General features: G+C 52.7%; 1 protein-coding gene across 4 annotated transcripts; it reads left to right on the top strand.

Annotated features, from left to right (window-relative positions):
* Positions 1-9268: 9268 nt before the first annotated feature.
* Odf3b (outer dense fiber of sperm tails 3B) lies at positions 9269-11340 on the top strand. 4 transcript variants are annotated; one of them, XR_007108235.1, is made up of 6 exons: positions 9269-9397; positions 9519-9892; positions 10028-10584; positions 10692-10813; positions 10897-11037; positions 11200-11340. XR_007108235.1 is itself a non-coding variant. In XM_047548672.1 (6 exons), exons 1-6 carry the CDS (start codon positions 9784-9786, stop codon positions 11278-11280), a joined length of 762 nt encoding a protein of 253 aa, XP_047404628.1. In that variant the 5' UTR covers positions 9329-9783; the 3' UTR covers positions 11281-11340. The 4 variants fall into 4 exon arrangements, 2 of the variants coding, with proteins under 2 accessions (XP_047404627.1, XP_047404628.1); XM_047548672.1 differs by having other exon boundaries at positions 9329-9892; positions 10028-10231; positions 10480-10584; XR_007108234.1 differs by having other exon boundaries at positions 9323-9892.
* The last annotated feature ends 145 nt before the right edge of the window (positions 11341-11485 follow it).

The following is an 11485-nucleotide window of genomic DNA, read 5'->3' as shown; positions in this document are numbered from 1 at the left end:
TTCACATCCACTTGGATGTGGATGTTAAGAAGATGAAAATGAAAGTTTTGGCAAGATATAGAACACTTCTACATTACTGATGGGGATGTAAGATGGTTCTACTGCTGTGGAAAACAGTTGGGTGGTTCCTCAAAAAGCCAGACACGAAATGCAGACCTGACCCTGCAGTTTGACCCATGGGTGTCTCTGTGAAAGAAGCAAAAGCAGAAATTTGACCAGCCATGTTGCACATGTCCACAGCATCACTGTGAGGGAGGAGGAGACAGTCCAAATTTCTCCTGGGCCAGACAAACTGTGGTACACACAGCAGGTGTCCCAAAAGGAGGGCAGTCTGATGCTGCCAGACTCCTCCAGACACCTGCTGAGATGAGACTCCCCAGGCACCAAAGGACAAGGCGAGATTCCACTCAGAGGTACCCGGATGGTGGATCCACATCAGGAGAAAGTAGAGGGCCTGGGGCTGGACGCAGGGCACCAGGGAGGCTTCACTTGTGGGTGCGGAGTTCATGTTGAGGGGACCAGAAGCTTTGGAAGGAGCAGTGAGGAGTGTGTGTCGCCCTGAATCATCTCGTGCCACCCACTGTTTCCTTGAGAAGGTCAGAGTGATGAGTATGGTCACACCATCCCAAACCGTCCTCACTCTCCTGCATTGGCTGGACACGGATACGCGGAAGCCACCATGTAAGGGCTCAACAGTGAGTTGACCATGTTGGACAACTGCAGTTCCTCCAAAAGGGGTGGAGTTCCTCCAACCTGAGAGAAATTCATCAGAGTTCCCAGGCCCAGGAGCCACCTTCCTGAGCGTGTGTGCAGCAAGCACAGGTGTGCACAGGAGGGTCCTGGCAGCAGGTACCCTTGCTGTGCATCCACAGATCAGCTCGGCCCAGAGGGGCCTGTTCTCAGCTAGGCACCACAGCCAAAGGAGATGTGCACAAACCCCTACACTTGGGACCTCCAGGAGGAATCACTTGACTGTTAACACCAGCGATCAAATTCTGAAAAATAAAAAAGTCAATTGAGAAAATCAAACCCATTGTGTTCTACTTAGAAACATCTAAGGGAGAAGGTGCTTCCAAGGATATTGGTTGGTAAAGTTGATGAAGTCAAAAGTATCACACGCCCCTTGCGTGTTTGCTTTAAAATCTATGCAAAAGAACAAAAAAATCCAAAATCTCTTCTTGGACAAATTTAACCAAAAAAATGCCACTGATGGTAAACACCCTGGGCCGCAGCGCGCGAGCGCGCCCTCTGGCGGTGGTGCGCGGCGTGGAGTTCCCCCAGGAGGGTTCGTGAGTCTCCACGGTTGCAGACGTTTAAGTGGTTGTTTTAAAACAGCATTAAATTTCTCCTCCGTGAAAAGCATACTCGAGGCCCGCTTTAAATTAATTTGTGACACGCACTGTGCCTCCCCTCACTAGCCGGCATTGTCTGCTATAAACCGAAAATGAACTGACTATCTTTATCCTCGAAGGGATGAATCTGCTACGGTGCCAGGCGAGAGTGAAAATCGGTTCAAACTTTCTGCAAGGCATCTGGGCGCTTTGTCAAAGCGCAAACGCACGTACATACTCCAGCCAGCAGCTCTCCTGGGCACTTTCAGAGAGAAGTGGAAACGTGCATCCACACAGAACCTGAGCACAAACGTCTACATCACTTTTATTTTTAATAGCCAAGCTATTTTTAAATTAATGACAATAAGAATGATCGGCATATCAAAAACTACCACCAATAACTAAAACCACATTTAGAGAAAAACCATTCCCATAACTTTCAATGCTCCTATAATCAATGACTGATAAATAGGTTAATTAAGCCTGGGTCCCTAGGAATACTAAACGGGCAGAGACACCTGTACATGGCCTTATTCGGAATCATGATCCTAGGGAGGCGGAAGTGAGGGGGGAGGAGGGCCAATGCCACAGGATAGGTATTGTCACCCTGGTTGTTTCTCAACACAGTCCGTCTAGAAAAAAGAGAGAGAATAAACCATGCAGTCAAAGGTTCTCTCCTGGAAGCCGGAGCAGGGTGAGGCAGAGGCCCCTCCCAGAAGAAGCCACCAGTGGTCCTGAAGCTGGGAAGATCTAAAATGGGCAGAAGAGTGTCTGACACAAAGGATTTTTTAGCTAGCAAAAAGAAAAGAAAATGGTTTAAAGCAGAAAATGAATAGAAAAGAAAAAATATATGATTTTGAATTTCAAAGGTACAGTTAAATCATTGAAAATAAGAAATCAGCCAGGTGCAGTGGTGCACACCTGTAATCCCAGTGACTGAGACAGGAGGATCACAAGTTCAAGGCCAGCCTCAGCAACGAAGCAAGACCCTGTCTCCAAAAAACAACACAACAAAAATGCTGGGATATGGCTCAGAGACAGAGTGTACCTGGGTTCAGTTCCCAGTATTGGAAAAAAAAAAAAGAAAATAAACAATTAGGGCATTCACCCCTTTTTCCAGAGTTTGCATGAATAACATGCAACCCTTTAAATATGTCAGTTGAAAAACATACCACATAGGGACACACATGTTATCTTTACATAGATTTCAAAAACAGAAAACATCCCCACAGAAATGTGTGTGCCTCCCTGTGCTGGGGATGGGACCCAGGGCCCTGTGCATGCTGGGCAAGTGCTCTCGCCTGACCACACCCAGTCCCAGAAAGATGGTGTCCAAAACCACGAGTGCACTCATGATCGTGGCTTGTGACTGCTTCACGCGCCTGCCCAAGGCCCACCTCAGCATCTGTGGCCATTCACATTTAGTGTAAGGACTTGTTCCTCTGTTTCTGGAAACTCCCTGCTTCTAATTTACCCTGCTTTTTCTTACCCCTAGTCCTGACTTTCTGGAGGATTTGGGCTTTTCTGCTTGTTTTGAAGTTCCCTGGGTTTTCTCGCTTTTTGATTCGAAACCCTCCTCTGGAACACATCTCTCCGCTCCTTTCTCCTCAGCACCAGGAGGAATCTGGAGGAGTTTGGCTGCAACAGTTCAGCCCTTCCGAGATCTCCACGCTGTCCTCTTCCTGTGCTGAGGTCTGCTCTCAGTCTTCCCTGAGTATTTTGCCGTGTTGGATGTCAGATGCTCTCCTGTGTGTCCCAGCTTCATGCTTCTGCTTGCGCAGGTGAAGGGCTCCACCTGTTCTGGATAGGATCAGTGGCATTTAGCTTCCATTCTGCTTATTTCAAAATCACAGTATGCAGATTCCCTTGGAGTCGGGTGAGGTTGTTACTGTTCTCTGTGTGAGATGGGAAGGCAGAAATGACTGACGCTCCTCCTGTACCAACAAGGAGTGGGAGGGAGCGAGGGCAGCAAGGCGGCAGCTTCCATCTCCGGCTCCTGTCAGTCACGGACGCCAAGCCGCTTCTTCACAACGGTCCCATGGGCCCAACTCGCCTCCTAAACCACAGCCCACCCAAAAGTCTTGTGATATTCCCTGTGCTAACCCACTCTGCTTTAGACCCTTGGAGTGGTTTCTGTTTTCTGCACTGACCCCTCACTGACCTAGCTACCAAGCCTCCTGCTCCCACCTCAGTAAAGGTCCTCTGCCCACGCCCTTCCCTCCTCTCAGCACCAGGGATCAAGCCCAGGGGCAGTCTTCCACTGAGCTACACTACATCCTAGTCATTTCCGTTTTTTTGTTTTGAGACAGGGTCTCACTGCGTTGCTGAGGCTGGCCTTGTGCTAGCAACCTGCTGCCTCAGCCTTCCAAGTCACTGGGAGGGCCATTACGCCCAGCAGTACGTGGATCTCTAGGGCATCTCTATTCATAACTCAGAGTTGTTTTTGACCAGAGGTCAAAACTTCAGCTGCGAATGGAGGGGACAGCTAACGTAAAGAATTGTTAACTAGTGACTACAAGGTTACCTGCTGAAGTAGGTAAAGGGGACACTAAGGAAGACAGATGCAGCGATTGCAGAAAGTTGCACTGCATGGAGAGCTTAAAGGGAAGCAAGGGAGGAGCCAGGAGTGTAGAAGAGCTGCTGCAGCCCTGTGCACAGACCAGCCAAGGCAGATGAGTAACCCGGGAAGGGAGGCGAAAAGAGAAACCAGCCAGAAATTTGTCTGAGAAAGAACTCTGGGTGTGATGCATAAGGCAGTCTTTGGGTTTGTTGCTGGAGTAACCCCCAGGCCCTCCGGCCCAGAGAGGAGTCCACGAGGGCTGTCAGCCTGGGGAACACAGGCTCTCGAGACCCAGGACAGCATGCTCAGGACACCCTCCACTGGCCAGTGCCCTGTCAAGACTCTCTACCGCCAGGTCTGAGCCTCTCCTGGTCTCAGCACTCAGCAGGCTTCAGGGCCTGCAGAGCCCGGTGGCCCTGCAGGTATGGAGGGCGAAGCACACACTGGGTTGTGGAGACTGTTGTGCCACAAAGAAGCTTCTGAGGGCTGTGCCGCCTCTTTCTACTTCCTTCCAGTGTTAAAAATGAAGGCAGAAATCTGGGTCTGATGTAATGTTGGATCAAAAATCTAAAAGGAATTTTACCAACTAGGAGAACCATCTGTGCAGCCCATTTTGCCTGTGTGACACCTGCGTGAAGACCAAGGAGCAGGCAGGGGCCGTGCAGCACACCTGTGATCCCGCACCAGTAAAAAGAAAGGAAAAAAGACTGATCATACGGTGCCAAAATAAGACCATCACAATTATCGCTTATTCTAGAGTAGAGGAGCCTGTGTCCTCGGGCGCAGCAAGCTCTTCCTTAAGTCCACCGGAGTCCTCACGAGAGCACCTGAGGATTCCACAGAGAACGCCTCCTCCCTCTGGTATCCTGTACTGTGGGCCAAGTCTGCCACCTTGCTGCCTTTTTTTTTTTTTTTTTTTTAAACAATAAAACTGCAAACCAAAACCCAGAAATCAACAAAACAATGCACTCTGAAATCAGAGCTTTGAGGAGAAACGCCTCCTTATTTCCCAGCTGCCAGGTCTGCACAGCATTGTCAGCAGGTGGGAAGCAGCTTCTGTAGAGACTTGTTGGGCTCTTATTTTGAAAACGAACCTTTTTAATAAAGTATTAATTTGAATTTAAAATATATTTGAAATCTATAATCAACTGAGTTTACAATTTGGGCACCTTAAGGACATGGCCTTATTTTGAGGGTGTTTTGTTTTGTTTTGTTTTTGTGCTAGGAATTAAACTCAGCAGCACTGTACCACAGAGTTACACCCCCAGAGCTTTTTGTTTCTTACTTTGATACAAGATCTAAGTTGCCCAGTGTGGCCTCGAACCTGTGATCTTCCTGCCTCAGCTTCCTAAATTGCTAGGATTGCAGCAGCTCAGGAGGCTGAGGCAGGAGAATCATAAATTCAAAGCCAGCTTCAGCAATTTAGTGAGACCCTGAGAAACTTAATGAGACCCTGCCTCAAAACAAAAAATTAAAAGGGCTGGGGATGTGGCTACAAAAGCACCCCTGGGTTCAATTCCTGGTACAAAAAAAAAAAAAAAGTTGGTACTACAGGAATGCACTACCATGCCTGGCTTTGCAGTTATTAAAAAGAAGGAGAAGGAGAAGGAGAAGGAGGAGGAGGAGGAGGAGGAGGAGGAGGAGGAGGAGGAGGAGGAGGAGGAGGAGGAGGAGGAGGAGAAGGAGAAGGAGAAGGAGAAGGAGAAGGAGAAGGAGAAGGAGAAGGAAGGAGAGGAGGAGGAGGAGGAGGAGGAGGAGGAGGAGGAGGAGGAGGAGGAGGAGGAGGAGGAGGAGGAGAAGGAGAAGGAGAAGAGGCTGGGGATATAGCTCAGTTGGTAGAGTGCTTACCTTGGAAGCACAGCTCTGGGTTCAATCCCCAGCACCATAAAAGAAGAAGAAAACAGTAGACTTCAATGAAACAGGAATTTTAAGATGGCAAAAAGAAAACACCAGATTCCCTTGTTAATTACAGTCTTTTTTTGTGTGTCTTAAGATTTTAGGTTACAGTAGTGTTTTCTCTTATTTTACAATATAATCTTGCATCAATTAATGATGAGGATGCATTCTGAGAAATGTGTCATTAGATAATTTCTTTTTTTTGTAGTTGCAGATGGACAAAATGCCTTTATTTTATTTGTATGATTTTATGTGGTGCTGAGGATGGAACCCAGTGCCTCACACGTGCCAGGCAAGCACCCACCACTGAGCCACAGCCCCGCCCTCATTAGGCAATTTCACCACTGAGCAAGCATCCGGGCACTCACAGGAGCCTGGCTGGCACAGCCTGCCACACACCTGTGCACATGCACACGTGTGTAGGTATGTGCAGCCTATGGCTCCTGAAGCCGTGATGAACACTTCAATACTAGGCTCAGGCAAGCACAAGAGAAAAGCCCGCCTTCAAGAGGCAGTGACCCTGGAGATGCAGGAGTGCAAGGTGGCACAGTTTCATGGCAGTTTTAATGGTGGGCACGCAGACCAAAATCCTGATAAAAGCACAGTGTGATAAGCACGTGAGCAGCAACAGCCGCACTGGGCACCGTGCAGCACCCTGTGTGCCAAGCTCTTGCAGGACTGGGGTGCCAGCCTGTGTGTGCCTGCATCACACCGACAGTACTGTGGCAGCTGCCATGGTGCTAGGCTGCAGGAGCTTTCCAGCTCCACCATAACCTTGCGGGACTGCGGCTGCAGAGTGATGGAAAAGTGCATCTTACCAGTGGTGCTGGGGATCAGACCCAGGGCTGGGCACAAGCTGGGTTATATCCTCAGCCCCTATTTTTCTTTTATCATTGCATTTGCTAGAACCTTGGTTTGCAGCGAAGCAGCCGGCACCTCATTCAAGTCACGGAAGCTGACACTGCCACTCCCTGACAGGACTCTCATCTGTGCTCATACAACACTTCTGACACCAAACGTGTGTGCTTTTCAATTCCACACACACCAGCTGCGTGGGCACTGATCCAGTTCTGGCACCACCTACCTGGACTCAGTACAGACCCCACAGGCTAAGGGCTCCGTCCCACAAGAGACCCTGATTCAGAGGCCAGGCACAAACCCAGGCCTCCAGGACTTCTGGGGAAATACCTATGAATTGGGGTTCCCATGGAACCCCCTCCTTGGGTTCAGTCATTTGCTAGAGTGGCTCACAGAACGCAGGAATCACTTTACTTGAGTTCACCGGTTTCTTAGCAAAGGTACTGTGCGGGAAGAGTCCGACAGAAGAGGCACAGGGCCGGTGCAGAGGAGAGGCCCTCTCCAGGCACCAGCCTCCCAGCACCCTAAGGAGCTCCCTGTTTTCACGGCTGTATTTATGGCATGAAGTCATCTGTCCTGGAAGTCGCAGGCGTGCTCTTTGGGCCTGGCGAGGCTTTTGTTTACTTTGTTTTTGTTTCAGTGCTAGAGATTGAACCCAGCCCCTGGAGCGAGCTACACCTCCAGTCCCCGGGGAAATTTGTTATAGTAAAATTTGAGTCCCCTTTCCTGGCCCCCAATTTTGCTGAGTAAGCAATGATCCAAGCTAAGCAATATTTCCCAGTTTTCAGCATATGCAATTCATATGACATAGTTCTAGGCAAAGAAATGTGAAACCATTTCCTAGAAAGTCTCCCGGGGGGCACCCTCGAGCTGACCTACACCTTTGTCCTTCTCTCCTCCTCTTCTCCTAGGCTTGGATGGAGCATCCACCTCCTTTCCTGAGGACTAAGGATAGAAACACAACCTCGTCCCTACACTTTATGGGAGAAATGCTCACAGGAATTTAATACATCAATGGGGAGTTTTTCTGTTTTATTTAGAGGGAGGTTGTCATTCATGGCCACATGTAATTTCTAAGTGATACATAGAGAACATTGTCCATTAAATTGTTCTACTTCCAAGGTTCATCATGTAATTTCTATTTTGTTGAAAAGTCACCCATTTCTTCTAGGTTTTTAAACTCATCGTCACAGAGTTGCCCAAAAAAACTAAAATTACTTTACTCTTTTCTGTATTGAAATCTCATTTTCTTCTTGATTTTGTATGCATTCACTTTCCCTCTTTTGTCACAGGAGAGTGGGCAGCTAAAGCTCCAAACCTCAGTTCCTGTGTCCAGATGAAAAAAACTTCAGATACTAGAAATACTGCAAGAAAACTTTTATTGTAAGTCAAAGAAAAGTGAAGTTCAAGAAGAGGGGGGTTGGGCTCTCCCAGCAGAGAACCACAGAGGAAAACAGAACTGTCATGATAGCCATGCCACTCAAGGAGGCTTCCTCTACAAGTCAATTCTGTGTCAATGTGGGTACTGGGATCAGTAGCCGGACAGAATTTACCTTAGTACAGCCGTGATCCTGAAGAAATCTCCCTTCCAAAATATATGGAGGCACCCATGGCTTTACCCTGACCTGGATGGACCCTGCCAAGAGCAAGGTTATCTGGAAGCTATAAATTTTCCTCTATTACAGCTTTAGCTATGGGCTGGGGTTTCCTAGCACACATGAGGCACTGGGTTGGATCCTCAGCACCACATAAAGATAAATAAAGGTGAAGGCAGCTTTAGCTGTATCCAAGAGGAGTAGGGTACAAAGAAAGTCCATCTTTGCAGTGTTTTTTATATAGTTTGTTAATTTATTACTATTGTATTGGGGATTGAACCCAGGGGTGCTTTACCACTGAGTTACATCCCCAACCCTTTTTTTAAAATTTTGAAATAGGGCGGGCTGGTAGAGTGGTTGCCTCGCAAGCACAAGGCCCTGGGTTCAATCCCCAGAGGCTGACCTGGAACTTGCTTGGGCTTAGCCTCCTGAGTTGCTGGGATTACAGGCATATAGTTTGTTACTTCAGACTGGAGTATCTTTTTGATCCAGAGGTTTTAAAGTGAGGACCTATTCATTTCAAAGTGCTTACATTTGTTCTCCCTACCCCACCGGTTTGTTGTTTTCTTATTTTATTTTATTTTCACATTTTATTGTTTGCTGAGAACTGTGTTGGATTGTGATCAAGTCGTGTGTCCTATTGTATGTTTTTTTTTTTCCCTGTGGTGCTGGGGATCGAACCCAGGGCCTGTGCTTGCAAGACAAGCACTCTACCGACGGAGCTCTCTCCCCAGCCCCTCTATTGTATCTTTATTCAATTTGTACAATTATTTTCGGGTCCACTGCATGATTATTCCACAGGCTTAAACAGGTGCCGACTCCTCTCTCTACACATAAACGGGGCTTGCCGGGTGACTTCATTCTTTATTCCCACACTTGACTTTTGTCTGCAGAGTTGCCAGATTGCGGAATGACTAAAACTTGGGGAAGGGTGAGGCAGCTTCCGGGCTGGGTTACCGACCCTGCCAGTGGGCAGACCCAAGCTGAGGCCTGAGGAGTACTGCCAGGGCCAGTGGAGAGGGGTGCGGGGGCGAGGGGCAGGCAGTCTGGTTGCCAGGAAGCGAGATGGGGACACAATGGGGCCTGGAGTTGGGCGGGGTGGGAGTAAGGTGCCCCGCTACCGCTTCGCCCTCCCAAGCCAGGAGCCACCACCGCAGGTCAGTGCATCTGGGGCCTTCCCTTGGAGCGCCAGTTCCTCTCGAGGCACCCCCAGGACCCTTTCCAAAGCCCTGAAATCTGCCCCCGCCCACACGGGAACTCCGGGACTTCCCTTCCCAGGCCTGGTCTGCGCCCGGCCCGCGCGTGTACCCGCCCCTGCTGAACCCCGTCTGCGGGTGGAAAGCGGAGATGGCCCTGAAGCTGGCTCCCTGCCCCCGGCCACCCACCCCGCACGGGGCCGGGAAGCGGCTGTTTGTTTTCCCGGCGCCCGGGATACGGACGGGCCCCGCCCCAGGCCTGCTGCCCGGCGGTGCGAGGCGGAGGGGCCGCGGCCGCCACCATCTGTCCACAGGTGCTGCAGGCTCTGAGCGCCCCCGCCCGCGTCATGGGCTCGGACTACTGGGTCGGCCCTTGGCGGCCGCACCGGCCCCGTGGCCCCATCGCGGCGCTCTATAGAGGACCGGGGCCCAAATACAAGCTGCCGCCGAACACCGGTAGCGGGGCGGCGCCGGGGAGGGTGAGGGGGTCGGGAGGGCGGAAGACGGCCGGGCGGTCAGCGCAGGGGACGGAGGGCAGCGCGGGGAGAGGGAGGTGGGGCCGGCCCGGCTTGACGCTGGCGTCTGCCGCAGGCTACATCCTGCACGACCCCTCGCGGCCCCGCGCCCCCGCCTACACCTTCGGTGCGCGCCTCCCTACGCAGCAGTCCACCTGCGGCCCGGGGCCCAGCCACCTGGTGCCCGCCCGCATGACCGCGCGCGGCCCGGACAGCGCGCCCGCCTACTCCATCTGCGGCCGCCTGCGGCACTCGGCGCCCTTCCGCACTCCCGGACCGGGTCAGGACCCCTGGGACCCTGGCCTCCCCAACGCCAAGCTCCCTCCGGGGAGGCCCATCTGGGAACCCCGCGCAACTGAACCCCGAATCTCCCTCTGTTCCCTAACACCTCGTATTCCGGACCTCGAGTCCAGATCCCCGAGCCCCACAGGCTTTGGCCGTGGTTCTGATTCCCCAGCTCCAAGACCCGGACCCGGGTCCACCACGCCCCCATCCGGTCCTGGCCCACACCCTCGGTCTGTCCCGCAGGCCGGTATTTCCCAGAACGAGCCGGCAACGCCACGTACCCCAGTGCGCCGCGTCATACCATTGCCCCGCGAAACTGGGGTGTCCGCGCGGAGCAGCAGAGCCCAGGTGAGGCCAGAAAGACCCGCCCCGGCCCTGCGAGGCTTCCCGACCCCGCGCCGGGACTGCCCGCGCGGGCGCGGACCGCGGTGACCGACCGCCCCGCGGGTTCGCAGGTCCGGGAGCCTACTCTGTGCCCGCGCTCTTGGGCCCACGCGTCGTCGGCAAAGTCTCGGCCCCAACCTACTCCATCTACGGCCGCAGCACAGTGGGCAGCTGCTTCCAGGACCTTAGCAAGGTGCGGGAGGGCCGCTGCCAGTCGAGAGGGTCGGGTCCGCGGGAAGAGAGGCCCCACCCAGCACTCGCCTTGCTCTCCCACAGACCCCCGGCCCCTGCGCCTACCATGTGGTGAACCCCGGGGTCTACAAGACCCGCGCGCCCCAGTTCACGATGCTGGCGCGAACGTCGCTCCCCCAAGACAGCACTCTGAAGCCGGGACCCGCGGCCTACCACGTGGACCAGGTGGTCTGGAGTTCAGGGTCCAGAGTCAGGGTCAGGGGATGAGGGCCCGGGTTCCTCTGTCGTGGGTATCGGTCAGGGTCCAGGGAGAATAGGACGGCCTTCCCCGCGCGAAGCCGGACAGCCGCCGGCTCCGTGAGGTCAGCCACGTCTTCTGGCCCGCAGCACCGGAAGCCTCGCGGCTGGACCTTCGGGATCCGGCATTCAGACTACCTGGCCCCGATGGTGACGGACGTGGACGACTGACCCGCGGGCGGGGTGGGGGCTCGGGCCCCCTGTAGTGCGCTTAAAGCTTCCGGAGTCAGCCGCGTGTCCGCCTCTCTCTCTACCGCGGGCGGGGTCAGGGCGGGAGCGTCCACACCTACAGAAGAGCTGGAGAGGGGTGTCCCCGCCGCACAGCTGCCGGGAACCGGGCGGGGCCCGACGGGATCCACCTGGAACTCAAGGTCCC

Source organism: Sciurus carolinensis, chromosome 4 (assembly GCF_902686445.1).
Source record: "Sciurus carolinensis chromosome 4, mSciCar1.2, whole genome shotgun sequence".
NCBI lineage: Eukaryota > Metazoa > Chordata > Mammalia > Rodentia > Sciuridae > Sciurus > Sciurus carolinensis.
The sequence above is the reverse complement of the archived record's forward strand: the minus strand, read 5'-3'. Positions and strand labels throughout refer to the sequence as shown.